The following is a 20157-nucleotide window of genomic DNA, read 5'->3' as shown; positions in this document are numbered from 1 at the left end:
GAGATGATAAATGTTCAATAGAAACGGGAGATAAATGATTTTCAAGGAAAAACGTGAGGTGTGAAACTTTTCACCTGAAACAGCATTAATTGGTGATCCAGATGGGCTTTCGCCCACTTAAGCCAGATGCAGTGTAGGAAAGTTAACAGTGTAGCTTGAAATGATGTCAGAAGTGAATAAATGAACAAATTCACCAAAATCCTATATTTTATTGAGTAGTATTGAAAGAAAACAAACAAACAAAAAAATGAATCTGAGAGATATAATCGTTTATTGTAAAATAAATGCTCATTTTGAATTTGATGCCAGGAATATGATTCATAAATACTGGGACTGACCGATGTGGTGCATCAGTGCTTGGGGAAAATAATTACTTAAAAATAAGTCACATAATCATTTCTTCTGTTAGTTCCAGTAGATTTTTCTTTGTGTACAGCTGACCTGGGCTGCTACTCTATATTCACTGCTCTTTGTGGATTTAGCCAGTTGAATTCAACAAGCAGATGAGATGTGATTTTCAGTTTCAGGAGAGTTATAAGGCTGATCTTCAATCCCTGGACATTATAAAGCTAGTCTAAAGCTAATTTAAAGTTAGAATTAAGCATCATCGTATTAAATAGAAATCTGCTACCCGAATATAACCTAACCTGGACCATGAACATGATAGCCTGCTCTGTAGCAGTCTAGCTTAAGCATCACTATAATCTTCTCTATATGGTACTGCCAACTAACCAGTTTACCATGCAGGAAGCAATGCAATGCTGTAACATGCAAAACATTAGCTCATTCCACAGAAGTATGCATTAGCCCACATTTTACATCGAATTGCTCATTAATTGAACTCACAACATCTTAATTAACTTAAAGTGATTTATGGATCATTCTGGGCCACTTTAAGATCTGTGTGTAAGTGTTCAGAAGCTCAGACCAGTTTCTCTAGTTTTAAAGGAAAATGATGCTTCATTCGAGCTGTTAGTTTGGGCCAGATGCACTTAATGGGTTCAGATCTTGATTGTACCTTTGAACCATGGTGTAATATATGCAGAATATTTCTGGGCATCATTGCAAGGTAAGCAGGGTGTTCCTTGCAAAAGACGTCATCTGGAAGTGGGATACAATATTTCAGAGCCTGTATATATCAACCACCATTAATGGTGCCTTCACAGATGTGCAAGTTATGTGTGCAATGTAATAAACTAGAAACTGGTAACGAGCCAAATCTTCCCTTTCACATAAAACCTGAAGGATCGCAGTGATTTCTAGAAAGACTGTCAAGTTTTTACTCGTCCATCAACAGGACAGATTTTTAATTCACTTTGGTTGTTTCTAAACCGACTGAGGCCCAGAGACAGTGGGAGTGTTTCTACATGTATTTTTACATGGTAGAAGCTTAACTTGCATGGTTGGATGCACTAACAATCTGTATTCAACAATGGATTTTAGACATGTCCTAAAACCATGTGGTTTCTACAACTGAATCATGGCTCTTGTTTTAAACCTGAAGTGGTTACTTAAATTACTTTACAACAGTCCAGCTTCAGAGGTCAGAGTAGTATGTCCTTAAAATGGATCAAATATCTATAGTAGAGTATTTGTCATTCGCACATTTTTTAGTCTAGTTTACTAAATCTGTAATTGGAAGACAATATGTTATTGACTCTACCATCAGGTATATACACTGATGCCATGACAAAAACGACACAGACACAAAGACTTTTAAATATATAGATTTTATATACATATATTCATGTGGGTGACTAGAAAAGAAAACACTATATTCTTACAAAGGAATGATTCTGCACAGTCATATTCCTAAGTTAAATAGTAATTTGATACAAAATTACTATAATAAATAAAACTCATCTCATTGCTTTTTATTCACACATACCAGTTATACAAACAATAAATTACAAGTTCAGTGCTGTGTTTCTGTCATTCAGCGAGAGGGGTTTTCCCCACAGGAGTCAGAGTCGGGTTGTGTGTGGAGTCTGTGTCTGCGAAGTTTATGGCTGAAATCTGTGCAAATGATGGATTGTTTCAATGTGACTGCATGTGTACATTACTGTTACAACATGGCTGAATACTAACACATATGAATGATCTATGCATTGTACAAACATTGTCTACATTGCGAAAATAAATGTGAATGTCTGAGCGGCAAAGAGAAAACATTTTAAGAGTGACCTCGGTCATGTCATATCAGCAACTTCTTCTCATGCTTTGTTTTCTCCTGCACAGATGCCAGATGGGTGAGGTTGGTCACACAGGAAAATGCAATAGGTGCCAGATACTTTAATACAATTACAGGAAGGTATTTTTTTAAGCCCATTAGATATGTAATTAACTTTACTTTGTTATAATAGGGATTAAATATTATCAACAATAAGTGAGGTAATTAAAGTCCTCGGTATTAAATTCTTATGGAAACATTAATGCTGTTCATATAGTGTTACCCCAAAATGAATATTTTAAGGGGTTGGTCTATTTAAATTAAACAAAAGCTTACAGTAGATTAAGTATTAACTAGCAAGGTTTTGCCTAAATGAATTGTTTTAATATCTATTTGCCAGGTGCTAAGCATCAGTCGTCTTGGAACAGCTTGTTAGCGTAGTTTAGCATTCAGACAGCAAACATAGGCAAATTTGAATACAACTTTACACTCCAGTTTATGTAAAACATGAATAAGAATGGTATAATGACATATTTTTTTACTTTAGAAATGCCAGTGTGTGTATTTTTAATCTTTCTTGAATGTATTTTTGATCTACAATTAGCATAAAGCAAGCCATGCTAGTTTTGTGCGCTACTCTGTTTAAAAGATGCCTATGTGTGTAATTTCACAAAAGACAAGTGTTTTGTCTTTGTTTTCTTTTTACAATTCAATGACAATTTCTTTTTGTACAATCAGTGTTTACTAGCTAACATATAACAATTTCTACGGTAGTTAGTTAAAATAGTTCCAATGACATTAATGACAGCTGAACCTGGAGTCAATATAAAATTAAAAAAAAAAAATCCCAGGCGCCTTGACGTCCACTTATATGGGTTGACGACCCTCTTAAGGTACTACTCCCACTAGGGCTTAAATACCTGGAACTCTCCAACATTTGATCTAAGAACTGAAGAAGCCTCTCGGATGAGAGATAAAACATCTTTTAGAACTTAAAGAAGTCCAGTCATTTTTCTTTACAAGCTCCTTAGATTCCATATAAAATGCTACCATTTGCTGAATTAAAAAAAAATCTGTCATCAAACTATACTTATATTTTTGGTGGAAACACCAGACAAGCTAAGACCTCAGACACATAGACCTATAAACTGGTCAGTAACCCCTTGGCAACCGCTGGGCACAGAGGAAAGATGCGAAAATGCGTTGGCAAGTGGATGCTGGAGGTTGCTGGCTGTTGGTCACAAAGAGGGCACTGTACAGGGCACTTATCGTTGCTTGGGCACTAGCAAATTGCTGCACTTGCCTGTAGTTTTTGTGGAAAATGTCAATTTAAAAACTGTCTGAGCTGTCGTGAAGTTTAGAAAAACACCAGTATAAACCAAAAAGGTAGAATGTTTGCCTTTACAGTAAAAGTTGTGCCATACCACTACAACCAACACAAATTTGACTTTGAAGGTGAGCAGTCTTTGTTTTTGCTTTGCATTGCACAGTTTCACTACTTGGCAAATAGTTTGCAAGTGTTTGCAAACAAGTCAGCAACTAGTTGACAGCGGCTTTAGCAATTGATTTCACAGCAACTGTTAGCAACCTTCAACAACCAATCACCAGCTGTACATACACAATACATATCATTCACTGGCAACTGGTGTTGCCAGATAGTCTCCGACTGGTCCTTAGACTTGTGCAAAGAGCAAAAGGTTACTGACGAAAGGTCAGACATTAGCTTTTAAAAACCAGCAATCAGATTGAACAATTTAATCCTTGTTCCAAAGGACTTTTTTGTGACATCAATATATTTTTGTATGATAGCCAACTTCACCCATCAGTCCTGAAAAAATGACTTGGACAGCATGTAAAATGAGCAAAAGAGTAAAATGTGATGAAAAAAAGAATTGAATTGCAAAAGGACAATAATGACTGCATTACTATTTCTCTTGCTGTCGTTGCGAGTATCCAGGGCACACAATGTCATATTAGCATAATTTCCTAAACAGATAAACAGACAAACAGGCATTAACTAACACAAAAAATACCCTTTCAGCACCAGTATAATGACTGACATATGTGGAGCTGAGAGTGAAGAAGTTTCAAGACGTAGTAAAACATGTTCACGGTATATACTCAATGTGCTTAAAACACAGGACTGGGTAGTGGCACATAACATGCTCACACTTACACACTGCACAGGCATTAAAACCAAGCATTGTCCCAGACCTGTGAGTCACTATCATTCTCCATAAATATTAAGGAGTGTCATGGTCACTTTGCCTCTTATTCAACTTCTTTTTTAAGATGCTATGCTGCTGTTGCAGTGAACGGGTAGTTGTAAAAGTCAGTAGAATCAATACTGGTGTCTTTAGGATAAACTTTCTTCCTATGCTCATTCTGAGTGAAGTGATCACTCAAAAGTTGTCTTGACCTTGGTACATTTGATTAAATATAGAGCTTTAACACAATGTATCATCGATGTCTGGGTTTTCACGTTTGTTCTTGGTCATCGAGCCAATCTCCCCATGTACCTTCAGCTGGAAACTGTATTCATGAGCTATCTGTTGTGTTTTTGGTTGTCAGTTGGATCTATCAAAGAAAGACGCAAATGCCTGAAGTCAAATATATGGCTAGCTGTGATCTGTCTGCAGCTACAGTAATATGGACATTTCAGTCACATTTTTATAAGCAAAGAACCTTTGATTGGAAGACTATGGACCACTATTTAACAGAATGGAAGCCTGTTTAATGGAAGAGACCTTTTTGTCGGTCAGGGCTGCCTTCTGTGAGAGACACTAAAATGTCGAATGTACAGGAGATGACAATCTAGGTTCATGACATGTGGTGTGAAAGTTGTGTGACTGATGATGAGATGAGTAACGAAGGCTTCCCTTGGTTGGGGCTCTTGTCTTAGGACAAAAGACGATTTCCAAATTCCCACAGTGAGATGAACACATGGAATCATAAGAAGACACGACACGCATGCCATTACGGGGCAACACACACTAGGCCTCCAGAATTTGGAGACTGAAGTAAAGACAGTTAGTTATTTGTCCATGTGGCATGCAACTTAGCCATGGCAGGGCAACAGTCATCACTCTCATATCAAAACTGTCCTCGATTCTGCATAGCTATTGTTATTCCAGATAATTCCTCTGCCATATGGTCAGGTACATCCATGCCGATCTGCCTCAGAGTCTCTTTGGGTCTATTCTGGGTGCTATCTGACAACATTCACTGTCCTGTTTAAGGTTCGACATTTTTAATTCATTGGTTCGTAGTTCTACATCCAGCACTTGAGACTTTAATCAATTGACACTTTCCTCTTGCCGCCTCAGCATTTCTTCACCAGACAGTGTCTGAAGGCTGAGGGGCGGGCACCCAGCACACATCTTTTAGACAGTTTCCCATCCCGGTCCTTACACTGTACTGTCCGGCTCTGCCAGCCAGTGTCACAAGTCCTGGAGCAGGTCATCCACGGCCCCGTTACCCACTGTGGCCCTGGAGCCGGGGTTGAGGGACCTGGAGCTGTGGATGGCCCTGGAACAAGAAGAGGAGGAGCGTAGGAAGACAAAGTGGTACTGCTAGTGGTAGTGGTGGTGGTTCTTGTCGTAGTTAACAGTGTTGTAGTTAACTTTGGATTGGGGATGAGAGGAAGTGACCGTGGCTGTGGATTTGTCCGACGGGGCATGAAAAAGCTATAATGGACATCCAGAGGCTTTTTGGCATCTGTCGCTAGAATCTGAACCACCAAGGGTTCTTGAAGAGCCCCGGGGCCCATACTGTGAAGCCATTCCTCCCTCTGGCTCCACCCACTGTAGTTGAGCACAGAACCGTTGAGTGGGATGACTGTCTCAGAGGTGGAGATCATGAACTTGCCATTTAGGAGGTAGTCTCCATTGGGCCGTCGAAGAGCTAGGTAGGCAGTGTACCGGGTCTGGTCCTTGGCCTTGTGCTGACGAACCTTGATGTGAGTAGAGCCTGCAGGGATCTTCACTACGTCAGTGTAGCCCTTACTGTTTGGCATGAGAGAAAGTAGAGGGGTCAGTTCAGTAAATAACACATGATCTTGTCCTTATAAAACTAAAAGCCGTTTTCAGTGTTTAGACCTGCTGTCACATGCTATAGAATCAGAATAAATTTAGGCTTGTTTAGCAACACTAATAACAAATGCAAATAGAGGGAGTTAAAGAGCAACAGTCAACGGATATCTGCCTAAATAGTCATGTGCGGATACATTTTTGTTTGTACTATGACTGTAGCTAAGTCCGTGAGCTTTTTTCACGCTAGATACTGTTACGCCGGCCATATAGTAGGATTAGCACAACACAAAATAAAGTCTTAAGCCAACTGATAATTAGATATAATCAGAGTTAACATTTAGGCCTGGGTATCGCATAGTTATTCACGGTACGATATTATAACAATACACCAAAGGTATCACGATGTAGTGATTCTGCAAGACTGATAACCTGCAAGGCAGTTATCTATGATGGACCACAATATCTGTGTACCTAAAGGAAACCACAACAAAAAAACATCCAAAAATCAGGAATTTTTCATTGTATTGTGGTGTTAGTGCTAGTGAATAGAATTATGAAGTTGTAATTCGTCCATTGAGTTAGATAATCAATTGAATGTCTAATATTTTACTGCTTCACTACAAATTAACATCGATTTGCTCTACCTGCAGCGCCACCATCAGCAGTTATGAAGTAGTGATGCTGTTATGTAAATACTGACAAGAGCGTATCATGACAAGAAGCAATATGACATAGTTGTTGACATCTTCCATGTACAAACTGACCAGCTACTAACAGTCCTGCTCATGCATGTATGCAATGGAGCTACAATGCATACAATGCTTTTGCCTTACCTCTTCTTGGTGAAGTTTCCCACCACACGTATGCATCCTGTGCCATCACCTCCACATATACCACACTTGTCAAACTGAAGCTTGGAGCCAATGATGCCATCGCATCCTGTCCGCACACATTTCCCTTTCACGCATACCGAACTGCTGTACGGACGGCACTCTGTCCCATCTACCACCTGAAAACACAAAGTCGCTATCGTGATCAATCGTGTACATCTCCCCCGTCATTAAATACACAGCGCTGTCGTCTAAGTAACTCACCCTTTGAGAGAACACCACATAGTATCCAGTTCCTTTTGCTCTGCAAGTTAGCTTGCACACATCTTTAGGCAGAACTCCTGCGTACTTAGGCACCCACTCAACGAAGGTCTTCACCCCTTTGGGATCTGTCTGGGGACCGTTGCGCACCTCACACTGCTCCTGGCGGAAACTCTTGTCTGCAGGAAAGTGCAGTAAAAAGAGGTTTGAAATTAATGACTACGTACTAATAGATGTGCACTAATAGCTTATGCATTCTTAAGCTGTCACGCTCACTTGGTGTTGGGCACGGTGTTACACTGCAAGACCGATAGATGGCCCTCTTTCCTGTGCAGTAGCGCCCGTTGTTCCGTGGTGGTGGGTTGTTGCAAAGGCGCTGGGCAAACTGCACCCCACCCCCACAAGTTCTGGAGCACGGACCCCAAGGACCCCAAGAACTCCAGCTACCGTGATTGGACGCCTGGCAGAGGAGCGAAAGGAGTAGAGAGGAGAGGGAAGATGAAAGAGGCAAAAATGACAGCAGAGGAAAGATCAGAGGGAAAGATGAAGGAAAAAAAGGAGATGAGAGAGAACAATTAGTGCTTATCAAACATGCTAGAAGCTGGAGTCGGCCAAATCACGTGTCATAGGAAAAGCTGTTTGGAGAGAGATCTGCGATAAAGGAAAATGTGACGTTCACTTTGGAAAAGAGACGGGAAAAGGTTGGAGACTATGGTCATGTGATAATAACTCTTTTTAAAAGCCACTCGTTAGTGCAGCAGAGGAGGTTCTATCTGCGGTCAGAGCTCACATGCTTCCCCGGAGGAGCAGCCTGAATGAAATTCTTCAGGTAACATGACTATTTTTTTGTGTCTTTCCAACCAGCCTTACATGATTCATTGGCGATAAAAACAACTGGATAAGTAGCTCTTTGCATTTTATGAGACAAACTGGATCGTGTAATCCCCCTATTTCTTTGGAAATAGCTTTCCATTTAATTCCACTGCAGAGTTTTATGGCACTTGAACCAATTCTTTCCACAGTAAAAGCTATGCAATCTGCAATCATACTTCAAGAAATACAGAGAGGTTAAAAGATCCCAAAGTCTGAAATATAGGGAGTGGGTTTAAGCTTGCTCCGAGCAGGAAACTGCTCGTCATATAAGCAGTGAAAATGAAATGACTCAGAACTTGAGCCACATCTAGCCGTGCAGCCGTCTGCCAAGGATCCAGTCGCTCTCGTCAAATGTCATGTGACAAACAAACACAAAAGGAGAAAATATTCTCCTTGCTCCCAATCTTTCTTTTTTGGACATTCCCTCTCTTTTCCTCCCCTGATGCACACACACACGCGGGGTCGACAGTCTGCCAAGAACAGATTGGATCCTTTAACTCATAAAGGCCAAATTCAATCTGGGCCTGTTTGAGTAAGGCCGACGGAACAAATAGCACAGATCAGCAGTGTCTTGAATACAGCAGACCACACAATGAAGCCACAGAATGAATTTGATCTTTTGCTCGCTTTCATTTTTTTTTACTGACTTTCTACTTCCATGCGCTCTCCAAAGCACCCCTGTGTGCTCTACATATGAAGTGTATACTTTTTCTCTTTGTCTCCTACAAACAAGTTTGTCCAATGTGGGAATGAGATCCTAAAATATCAGCTTGCGAGCTATAAAAATGGTAAATGGTAAATGGCCTGTATTTATATAGCGCTTTTCTAGTCCCTAAGGACCCCAAAGCGCTTTACATATCCAGTCATCCACCCATTCACACACACATTCACACACTGGTGATGGCAAGCTACATTGTAGCCACAGCCACCCTGGGGCGCACTGACAGAGGCGAGGCTGCCGGACACTGGCGCCACCGGGCCCTCTGACCACCACCAGTAGGCAACGGGTGAAGTGTCTTGCCCAAGGACACAACGACCGAGACTGTCTGAGCCGGGGCTCGAACCGGCAACCTTCCGATTACAAGGCGAACTCCCAACTCTTGAGCCACGATCGCCCCCAAAAAGAACTCTATTTCTATCGACTCCCTTTTGTCTCTCCTGACAAATTCCTTCTGTCTCTGCGTCTTTTACCTTAGACTCCAACACCATCCATCCATCCCTCTTACCGAGTAGTGCTTCTTGCGGGTCTTGTCCACGCACTTTCCCTGCAGGCAGATGCGACCCTTCCCACAGGGCGTTCCCTCCACTGCCGGCAGCTTCTTGGTCAGGCACACCATCTGTCCCTGGCGAATCACTGCGCACCACAGCCGCGAACATACGTCCATGCCCGGGCACACCGTGTACTCAGGGCCGAAGGCCAGGCGACACTGGCGTACGGCGTCGTAGCTCTGCCCCGGGAGCTCCTCGGGGCCGAGGAGGGCCTGGCGGGGCGAGTCGAGGAGGCATTCGGCTGTGGAGGAAGGAGGTGTTTTTAAAGATCTGTGCCGTGCATACTGTTTGTGCACTGGTGTACGAATGCTTCTTTCAGTTGACAGATAAACTAGGCCATTATGACCTATCACTCAATAAAAGTGCTGGAGCAGCAGCACATGCTGTCAAGCCTTAAATCATGCTGTTGGTACATGAAATACGCCGAAATCCATGGAAACGCTGAGCAAAAAGTCAGCAAACTGTGGTGCTTTATGGTTGTCATGAATAAAACTGCCTGATCAAACTGGAATGCAAAGCATGACTCATCCTGATCTTTGGCTGCACTGCAACTGCTCTTTAAAGAACTTAACAGGATTGTAAATAAGCCTCTATTAATAGAGATTATTGCTTTGCTTGGTAGTAAACAGCTCTCAGTGATAGCTATCACCAGTCAAATTCACATGGATGCAATTTGGAGGTGGCAGCCTGGGAAAAGTTCTCACTTTTAGAAAGAAATTACAAGCATTGCTGTCGTGCATCTTCTCCCACGCTCACCGTTGCCGTCGTCGAAGAAGTCGGTGATGGTTGCTGAGGTGCAGCGGCTCCAGGGTTTGGAGGCATCGATGGAGGTGAGAATGGAGGACATGAGCCGCTTGTCGCTGTTCACTCCGAAGCGCTCTTCGCAGAACTTGGAGTCGTCGTGGGACAAACCAAGCAGGTGACCTGAGTCGCAACGAGAGAGGACATTTTTGTTTTTCCCCCTGAAGGACTTGTCTCAGATTTGCACACGCAGCAAGAATGAGAAAAGAAAACACACCTAATGTTATCAGTGGTATGACATCAGGGAACACTGGTGTGAGATTAATCAGCGAGAGGAAGACAGAGTGCTGACAGATGTGCATGTGCAAACCCTGGCTTGTTTACATCTTTGTGTTGCTGTGTGTGTGTATCCATGCCTACCTATCTCATGGGCGACGGTAAATGCGGCGTGAAGCCCGTCGTCCTCGATGACGGCGCAGCTCCTCTCTGGAGAGCAGATGGTGCCGACGTCCGCCATGCCCAGCGTGTCACAGGAGTGGTGGCCACAGAGGTCCTGGACAAAAAAATACTGCACATTTAAATCAAAAGCTAATAACAAATAAATAATGGGCTTCATACTCAATCTCAAGATATGAGGTCTAAGATAATCTGTATTTCATCACAATTAAATGAAATATAGGTAAAGCTACTTTGAAACTCTGGATCTCGAGTCTGCTCCAGCATAGAAATCATCCACTTGCTGAAGAAGCTAAATGGTCGGCTTGTTGCCGGGACCAGTCCTCTCATGCTGGGGGAGGAGAAATTACGAGTGATGTAGGAGGAAGCTCCATGAGTTCAAAACTGCCTTTTAATCTACTGGTCCCCGTGTACTCGCCGTAATCAACGCTTCACCAGTGTCTAGCAAAGTCCCTGCTTATTTTAGGAATGCTGTCCTCCGACCACTTTTACAAAAAAACAAAAAAACCCAAGGTTGACCCCTCTCTCCTCTTGCCAGTAACAAACCCATCTCAGAATTACAGTTTATTGCTCAGATTTTAGAGAAGGCATGTCTTTTATCTTCCTCCTCTCACCCCAACCAGCTGCAGCAGATGGCCCCGCCCCGCCCTGAGCCTGGTTCTGTCAGCGGTTTCTTCCTGTTAAAAGGGAGTTTTTCCTTCCCACTGTCGCCAAAGTGCTTGCTCATAGGAGGTCATATGATTGTTTGGTTTTACGTCACTCTTCTTCACTTTCCAAAACCAACACGCTACCTATGGGGCTACAGAATGAAGCCAACTGCATGTTAAAATACCCCACTATAAAGACTATAAAAGCATATTTACAGCTTGATTTTGTTCATCGTGGATAGTTTCCAACTCTACAACTGTATCGTGGTTGAACTATTTTTTATGGTGTGTCGACACAGGCCAATGTCACCTGCAAGGCCTCGCGCCCGCTAGCCACTGAGCTGGGCCTGGTTTATGGTGTTGTTGCGTTTTCCATTTTGCTTTCACTGGAATTATTTGACAAATAATATGGATTGCTGTTTGGTGTAGGCCGTTTATGAAGTCTTTTGTCCTCTTGTCCAAATATTGTGAATCATTACACCAACATGACGGGAGGCAAAATGCTGAAGGTTTCAAAATGAGAAGCTCAGATACTAGTTGCTACTCCCATCTTTTATCTACAGTCTATGGCAAGAGCTACAGGTGTCGTTGCGTTTCCCATTTCAGTCACCAGCTACCTGTTTGAACCAAAGGCTGTATAGAAGAACTTCTGCTTCTCATCTTGGATAGAGGGCAGCTATACTGGTTGTACCTCTAGATGGGATAGTTAAGGTATTATTGTGCAAGTGTACAAGGTGACTTCCAATTATGGTGGATGTATCTGCAACACAACACACAAAAGTTTCAGTAAGTCCCAGCTGTTCACAATTTACTTCTAATGTCTTTAACCACAACACAATATGTTAATTTCTCAAAAGCTGTTGTTAAATCCAGTGTGCTGACTGATCCAGATTAAAGATGTGCCTGTCATTGTTCTTTGGCACCTTTCTTCAAGCTAAAATGATTTTAATACGCACTTTTTTTGCTCTCCCTGCTCACTCTCTCCTCCACCATCTGTCTGTCTGCCTTGCCAGAGTACACAGTATTGATCTTTGTTTTGATTCCCACACATGTCCATGCAGATGATGCCTCAGGCGGCGCTGCCTGGCTGCACTGAGTGCTAAAATCAATCGGCAAATCGTACCGTTCCATCAGTACAAGCAGGCCTGCACATGAGCCAGTCCAACGGGACATGCTTAAAAAATATGCGTTCGGCACATAGTTGCACATACATATATGGAGACTGAGATTCATGCATTTCCACACACGCGCAGACACACACATGTCCCATGGAGAGGATGAATTGTCATGTTAAATGGTGCTGACAGGCCTGCTGGGTCGTGTGTGAGAGGCTCTGTGGGGAGGGTGTTTACCCGTTCCGGGCCGATCGGTTTGGAACAAACTGCCTTGTGTTCTGCACTCACACACATGACTGACTGGGTGGGACCTGCTCGCACAGAAACACACACTCAGATAGCTGTAAGTGCATACAATTAAGGACATGGAACATATATAGCATTTTACTGGAAATTCACAATGCACACAGATACAGGAAGACCGCATGTGCTTTTGCCAATTAGCTGCTGGATGAAAGAGGAAGCAAACAAAGGCTGATTCTGACTGCACGGACGGCTAACTAGAGCAAAACTGAAGTTTCTGCCTGTGTGTGGAAAGGCCTGAAAACTACAAAAGGAAGCTTGTTTATTTTGCTCAGAAACCGAGGACTTATAGAGAAGTTAGCCTTCATATTTTGGCTTTCTCTTCTCCCCTTTTCCCATACTCTTTCACCCTGCTGCGCTTTACACCCCTTTTCCATTTCATTTATTTATTCATTCATCCCCTCCCAGATATTAATGTGAGAGCTGTTTTTGTTCCGCTCCTTTTTTTGTGTACATGCCTTTCATTGATATAACCCCGTGTAACAAGCGGGTGAAAAATTGGAATCTCCTGTTTGATAAATAGTGACGAGTGAATAATACAGGAAATTCCCCCCAAAACTGAGCATATTTTCTACTTCTTCCCTCTGCCAAGACTTCCTAAACTCGCTTTCATTCGAAGGCCTCTGCAGACATGCAGAGAAAAAGAAAAGCAGGGCGGGTAAAGAAAAATAAGTTCAAGAATCACTCACAGCTGGGAAAGGATGGAGGATTGCCGGAAATTAAGGAGAAGAACTGAGAGGACAAGGAGTTACGGCAATATTGGCAGAAATAACAGGAGAACAGGTGGCAAGCTGGCTGCAAAGGTCAAGAGGCGATCAGAGCAGTGTGTCAGTGTGTATGTTTCTGTGTGTGTGTGAGGTACAAGACCACTTGTAGTCTAAGCCGAGGCTAAACAAACAGTTGGCTAGACCCAAACACACAGAGCAGTCCCTCTCGCAGAGAGAGTTCAGCTCACTTTGTGAAACCTGCTGCAGGTTGATTTCCAGCAATCCTAATTACAAACACTGACCGTAATGGTTCCGAATGATTCGCCACCAGTGAGTAACGCTGACCAAAAGCTGACACATATTCGTCAAAAGGTAAATAATAACCATTTAATAGGTTGCTCTTGTTCTTTATAGTCTTTGATATGCACAAAATGAGACTATTTTACAGTCATTATGTTCATGATTAGTAAAAAAAATGTCCTTATGTATTTAGATTTTCTTGAAAATAGAATAAAATATAAGAAGGAAGGAGTGTCCACTTTAACATATGACCAAACCTTTGAAAACTGACATTCACCCCGGCCTTAGCTGATGGTTCTTTGCGCTAAGTACAAAAGATTTGCAACCACATTAAAGACTTTCAACTAAGCAGTTGAGATACTTTGTAATGAGCTTGTTAGCATGTCTAAAATTACCCCAAACATGTGCATGACCTATCTAGCAAGGCTTTGCCTCCAAAATTCTTACATCCCATCAGAAACAGACTCGTCTCAACGGTTGCTACATTTTTATCACCTGATTTTAGATCCATTTAGATCCATTACCTTGAGATTAATGGAGACATCCTTGAAAACTTTTGACTGAAGAATGTTCAAATGCACCCAAATGATTCCTTACAAGTAAACCTTTACTTTCAAAGTCTAGGAAGAACTACTAGAAATGTCTGTGTGTCATCAGTGTAGATGGATTTGACAATCTGGCAGCACTTGCACACTGAACAACAGTGGTCCCAGTAATGATCCTTGGGGAACACCATAGTAAATCAAAGAACAGAAGCACTTCAGTTCTATACTTTAAAGAAATAAATAACCAGTATGAGGATGCCATAGTCCCTGCTTTTGAAGGTGGCACACAACAGCGAGGCAGATAAGAGTTAAGAAACACACATGACGGATTAAGTTGCACTTGGTGCAGTTCAAAAGAAAAACTGCTTATCAGTTAATGAGAAAATAAATAGTTTGGTGGAGTGAATAAATGGAGTTATTTTTAATTTGTTGTGTCACATGAATTGGCCTTTAGTCCAGAATCAAAGGAAACTTTAGGAAATGACTGCAAACAGGAGTGTGTTTTAAAGTCACCGATGCATCTTGAGGGTGAAGAGGGCGAGGTTCGTTTGTTGGCATGGGACAAACCAAACTCCTGGGCTAGTTATGTAATGTCGACAGACAGACATGGGGGGCGGGGGGTTGCGAGGGGGTCGAAAGTTTGGAATCTAAAAGCTGTCTGCAGGTTGTCAACATATGCCAGACGAAGTAAAGCACATGTGAAATATCAAGAGCATTGAAAACAAATAGAGTAACTGGCTGTGACGGGGGCGAGGGCTGGGAAATGTACACTTCAATGTATGGACGCTGGAGAGGAGTGGAGGCAAGTGCACAGGAAAGGGGTGGGGGGCTCCAAACTATACACATGTTTATACTGCCAGAGGGCAAATGACTACAACCGTGTGGAGGGAATAGATGGTGTAATGTGTCTCTACGTCGAGCTTTCTCACTGGCACATGAGGATTAATGCTGTTAAGACATTTATCATACAGTACTTTCCCCTAATATATGCATTTATCTAACTTGTTGTTGTTTATACACTACTTTCCATTTAATCATTAGTTGTTATTAATCTCTGGCTCTCTTCCACAGTGTTTTTTTTTCTTGTCTCCCTCCCAATAGCCGTGACAGACGACTGCCCCTCCCTGATCCTGGTTCTGCTGGAGGTTTCTTCCTGTGAAAAGAGAGCTTTTCCTTCCCACTGTCGGCAAGTGTTGGTCATAGGGTGGGAGCAATATTGCTACAAATGTTTGAAGTGAGTGAAACCCACCCCCCAAATGGCAACATGAACACGTATGCACGCCAGTATATCCACAGTTTTGCGCTCATGCTTTCCTTATAGTACTGCTTTGTCTACTGTACACAACACAGCCAAACACACACAAAAGTGTCCAAAGTCCCGTTCAATGTAGCCGTTGTATTATTCTTGTGCTGGTATGTGTGGAACTGGGTGACACGGCCACACGGGTCAGCACACTGCGGGTACTGGGTGTTGGAGTAATTGGACCCAACCACAAAAGGGGCCCCCGTGCGATCTGGCCCTTTCGTGTGGGAACAATGGAGCGGCCTGACTCTGCGGTCACTGTGAGCTTTGGCTCTACTTTGTCGGACGGCAATAATTGGGCTCTGCATCACAGTTTCACTCTGAATACACAGATGAAAGATTTTCACATGAAAACCAGCGTCCTCTTATTATTTGATACCTCTGACATTCGGTGAGATGGAGCTTACAAGGAACTTTGAGCTCAGTCAAAGCCACATTCGAACTTGTCTTTCCCCGTGACGTTTCCATTTGGCCTACAAGTTCTGTTCCTGAGAAAATAGTTCTTCTTTTTCAAGGCAAAAAGCAACAAGGTATGAAGTAATTGAGGCCAATCAAGTTATTTTCTTGCTGGCACCCCCTCAGTTAGTGGAAACATTAATAGCTGCATTCTGTGTGTAGAATTTGCTGCTCTTAAGCTCAATTCTTATGCAACAATTGACAGCAAAATATTCTTTCTCACGAAGCAGACATTTTTCATGATGTCAGCATCTTTTCACTCTTTGCAGCACCTCTGCAGCAGTGTGGCCCTGCTTGTCGACCTGTCCCATAACAACTCTAATAGCCAGAAACTTCTCTTTGGCTTGTTAAAATCACGACCCACCAAAAGCTAGGTCATGCATTACCTGATTGTGCTAATGCTCACCGCACACATTAACCGCATTTAGCAGCGACTGGGCTCATTTGTCCTGCAGAGGTGAGACAGATAGAAATCAAGAACCCACCTTATGAAGTTCATCGGAGGACTTCGTTATGTTACGGATGATTAAAAGCACTGCTGGGAGGCTGAATCCACTGTATGACCTCCAGGTTCAGCAGTGAAGGTGAGATGGGTGTGAAAGAGACCCAGAGACAGGTTTGTGAATAATGCAGGAGCCGTGAGAGGTGACACTAAAATATTGTGCTGAGTGATATAGTGAGGATCATATTGGAACTATGTTATTGAACCTTTAGGTATACAGTGGTTTGTCACTTGAACAGTGGAGGGAGTACAGACTGACTCAAAGCTTTATCTCACATCACATGGAATGACATAAAGGTTCAAACTTAAATAAATATATATGTACACACACACACACACACATGTATATATATATATATATATATATATATATATATATATATATACACACACATATGCTTTTCTTTTGTGTTTCTCTCTTAATATTGCACTTTAAATTCTAGAACAAACTGTGGAAATATGGACCTTTTGCTCTTTAGGAACATACATGTGCCTTTCCATCCCTTGAAAAGGGAAATTTAGTTGTCTTGAAGTCTGACAATTAGTCCTGGGAGGTGCATTCATGTGGACTGTAACCTGTGAGGACAGAAATGGACTGAATGTACATGATATAACTCTGAAGTTTCAAACTGTGCATGACTGTAATCTTATCTATAGCATGCTGGAGATGAAAAGGCGACTTTAACCAGTACACTGACACTCTGATGGATGTGTTATGCCAGTGTGAGCATGGGTATTTTAATGAGATCAAAGCAGCAGAACAGCTGGAAAGAAGTCACAGTACACGGCCTGTCATGTTTCATAAAAAATTCCTGTCCATTCTGAGTCTGCCTGTCTGTCCCGAGTCTGCCTGAGTATCTGGATTAGTGTTTCCGTGCCCGTCCAGCCTGCCAAACACAAGCGCCGAAGGATGCCACTTCCTCCTGCCTGAGCTCTCTCTCAATCACACCCCTGCAGGTGTAGTGGCAGAGGAGCCACGAGGTGGCTGGCGCACAGAAACTGTGCCACTCTGCCAGCTGTGCTGACCTCAGGTATGCACTACCGGCTGTCTTGTGCAGGAGATCCGAAGTAATACCAATGCTATTTTCTTTTTTTTTTTAGCCCAAGCCATGACAAGACCTTGCATGACTTAAACCCACCGCAATCCAAGGCGAAGCCATCTGACACTGCAGCTAAAACCACCACAAAGCCACACCCGGAGAGGTGAAAAATGCAGATCTGCTGTTGCTGCCCTGCGGCTTCAGGCCAGACATTTAGGGAAGGAGTAGGAGGAGAGAAAGGGATGGTGAAAGAAGGGATAGAAGAGTGTGGTCTCAGTAAAGCGCAGGGCTTCTCACAGGGTGGATGTGTTTGTTTTTCTGACAGCTCCCAGGCTCCAGCTGACAGACACTGGAAAAGTAACTGGGGAAAGAAATGTGCAGGCAGGAGTGATGAGAGAAAGAGAAGAAGAAGAAGAAAAAAAGAGGGGGGGGGGGGGAATCTGGGACAGCTACCTAATTAAATGCTGCTTCAGGGGGAATTTAGAAATTTTTTTAGGGATAGTTCTGCTCTGCACCCTGCAGCTGATTTCAAGTCTCCAACACTGGGACACACAGACTGCGAGGCTTTTTGGGGTTGTCAGGGGACTGGGAGGGTTACGGGATGAGAGGATGGGGGTGGGTGGGATGGAGACAGAAGGGCCTGCCCAGAAAAACACCAGGGGCAGGAAATACAGTTTTTATGGCCGTTTTCACACACGCTGCGCTCGATTTACGCACGCGAGTTTCAGCAGAACAGAAGATGGGAGGAAAACACAAGGAGCAGGAAAATAAACACTACAGGGGTGTGAACACAGAGACACGCGGGCAAACTGTCGTTGCTGTTTCGACCTTCGGGGTTTATATTTAGGGAAATCGATTAAAACACAGAATAACGTGACATTTCTTCATGTTCAAAGACGAATATGTGACGTGTGTGAGCTCCTTGGTTATAGTGAACCAGCTGCCCCCGCGTGCGCCATCGAAATCAAAACAAACTGTGTCGTCACACTCCAACAGCTGCCTCGGTCTCTATGCGAGCGCGCAAGCGGAGAAGCGGCAGGTGGAGGCGCGTAAAATAAAAAAGAGAAACATAAATAAATAAGGGAGGGGGCTGTCTGTTTACCTGCCTGGTGAAGAGGATGGCGGCGTCGTGGTGGTGCTGGTGGTCGTCGTCCAGTGGGTTCTGCTGGTTCTGCCACTTGCAGAAGCTCTTGAGCGTCGCCGCCGCGTTCTTGGTCACCTCCAATCCCTTCTCCTTGTCGGTCACCGCGGTCACTTTGACCACCGACAGCCGGATGGGGTTCTCGATGCTGGCGTGCCCGTACAGCTTAGAGGCGATGGAGGCCAACGTGAGCAAGTAGTGGTTCAAGTCCTTTCCATACTTCTTAGTCATGGTCTCGTCCGCCACCAGGAGCAGCTCCACGTACCTGGCGCGAGACACCGACCTCCTGCGCCGTGCGCCCGGCTCCGGGGAGGGTGCCGTGGCGAGCCGGCTCCACCATCTCCCCTCGCGTTCCCGTCTACCCTTCCCGCGACCTCTGCGCCGGCGTTTGCGTTTCTTGCGCCCGTCGCGCGTCCCGCAGCTCTCGCGGCCCTCGCTCATCTCCTCGAAGCTGAAACTTTCGCGCGTGAACACGTGGAGCGCGCTCTCCGCATCCTTGTCCTGCAGGGCGCGCACGTCATGCTCGTGTCCTTTTGCCCTGACGATGGGGGTGACGGTGTAGCGCGCGTCCTTCACTGCGAAGAAGCCCTCGAGACCTCCTCCGCAGAGGTTGAACACGGCCAGGGACTCCGGGTTGGAGTTCACGGTCCCGCGGTACACGCACTCCCTCTGCAGAGGCGCAGGGCTCTGTCCCATCATGGCGAGCACATACTGGGGGCTGAAGTGATGAGACAGCACCGACTCGTCTCGTTCCATGTCCAGCTGAAAGCGGCTCTCATCCAGGTACACCAGGTAGCCAACCCTCCCTCCCCCGTGGTAAATCCGGTCAATAGTCCGCACAACCCCGTCTGTCCTCCGGGCAGGTGTCAGAGGCGAGCCGCTCGCAGGTGGAAGATAGAAACCCTGGAAAGTGGCAAGCCCGGCTTCCAGCTCCAACTCCACGACGCACAGCAGCAGTAGCCGAAACCAGAGCATGCTCCCGGTCAGAGCACCCAGGAGCTGCACCATTGTTCATTCCAACGTGACAAACATCTACGAATCCACTAAAACAAACCTGGACCAGAGGAGAAGACAACTTTGAGTGCTTGTTCCTCCAAAATGCGCATCCTCTCGGTGTCCACAGCTCTCATCCAAAAGCACACAGCATTCACCAACAGGCAGGCAAATAAAACCATAAAGGAAGAAAAAAAAAAACAAGAAAAAAACAGAAAAAAACAGAAAAGGGAAGAAAAAAAGAGCAGCAGAGAGGAACTGTGCGCAGGCTGGAGAGCACCGAGCTGAACTTGGAGAACAAAAACACAAAGTTTGCTCTTAATAGGACCCGGAGAGGAAAAAGTCCTGCCCCCTTTGCGCTCAATCACCATTCCTCCACCCCCCTCCTCTTTTCTCTGTCTCTCGCTCTCTTCCTCAAATCAGAGTAAAGTCAAGTGCTGGAGGAGAGGAGAGGAGGGAAACCGTAACAATGCT

At 44.0% G+C, this 20157-nt stretch overlaps 1 protein-coding gene across 1 annotated transcript; it reads right to left on the bottom strand.

Annotated features, from left to right (window-relative positions):
- Positions 1-1721: 1721 nt before the first annotated feature.
- On the bottom strand, positions 1722-19881 carry adamts5 (ADAM metallopeptidase with thrombospondin type 1 motif, 5 (aggrecanase-2)). Its single transcript, XM_085447508.1, has 8 exons — positions 18652-19881; positions 10596-10728; positions 10191-10358; positions 9392-9675; positions 7569-7752; positions 7296-7471; positions 7035-7210; positions 1722-6174 (listed from the first exon to the last, which is right to left on the bottom strand). Exons 1-8 carry the CDS (start codon positions 19696-19698, stop codon positions 5493-5495), a joined length of 2850 nt encoding a protein of 949 aa, XP_085303634.1. The 5' UTR covers positions 19699-19881; the 3' UTR covers positions 1722-5492.
- Between the last annotated feature and the right edge of the window lie 276 nt (positions 19882-20157).

Source organism: Copadichromis virginalis, linkage group LG23 (genome assembly GCF_057382275.1).
Source record: "Copadichromis virginalis isolate Kocher_CV1m ecotype Utaka linkage group LG23, C_Virginalis_male_GT1.1, whole genome shotgun sequence".
Classification (NCBI taxonomy): Eukaryota; Metazoa; Chordata; class Actinopteri; order Cichliformes; family Cichlidae; genus Copadichromis; species Copadichromis virginalis.
The sequence above is the reverse complement of the archived record's forward strand: the minus strand, read 5'-3'. Positions and strand labels throughout refer to the sequence as shown.

Excerpts from the sequence above, each read along its gene's own strand:
- adamts5 (XM_085447508.1), bottom strand. The coding sequence starts at position 19,698 with ATGGTGCAGCTCCTGGGTGCTCTGACCGGGAGCATGCTCTGGTTTCGG. Across the intron at positions 9,676-10,190 it reads CTTCTTCGACGACGGCAACG|CCGAATGCCTCCTCGACTCG; the intron begins GTGAGCGTGGGA and ends CTTCCTCCACAG. Across the intron at positions 6,175-7,034 it reads GGAAACTTCACCAAGAAGAG|TAAGGGCTACACTGACGTAG; the intron begins GTAAGGCAAAAG and ends CATGCCAAACAG.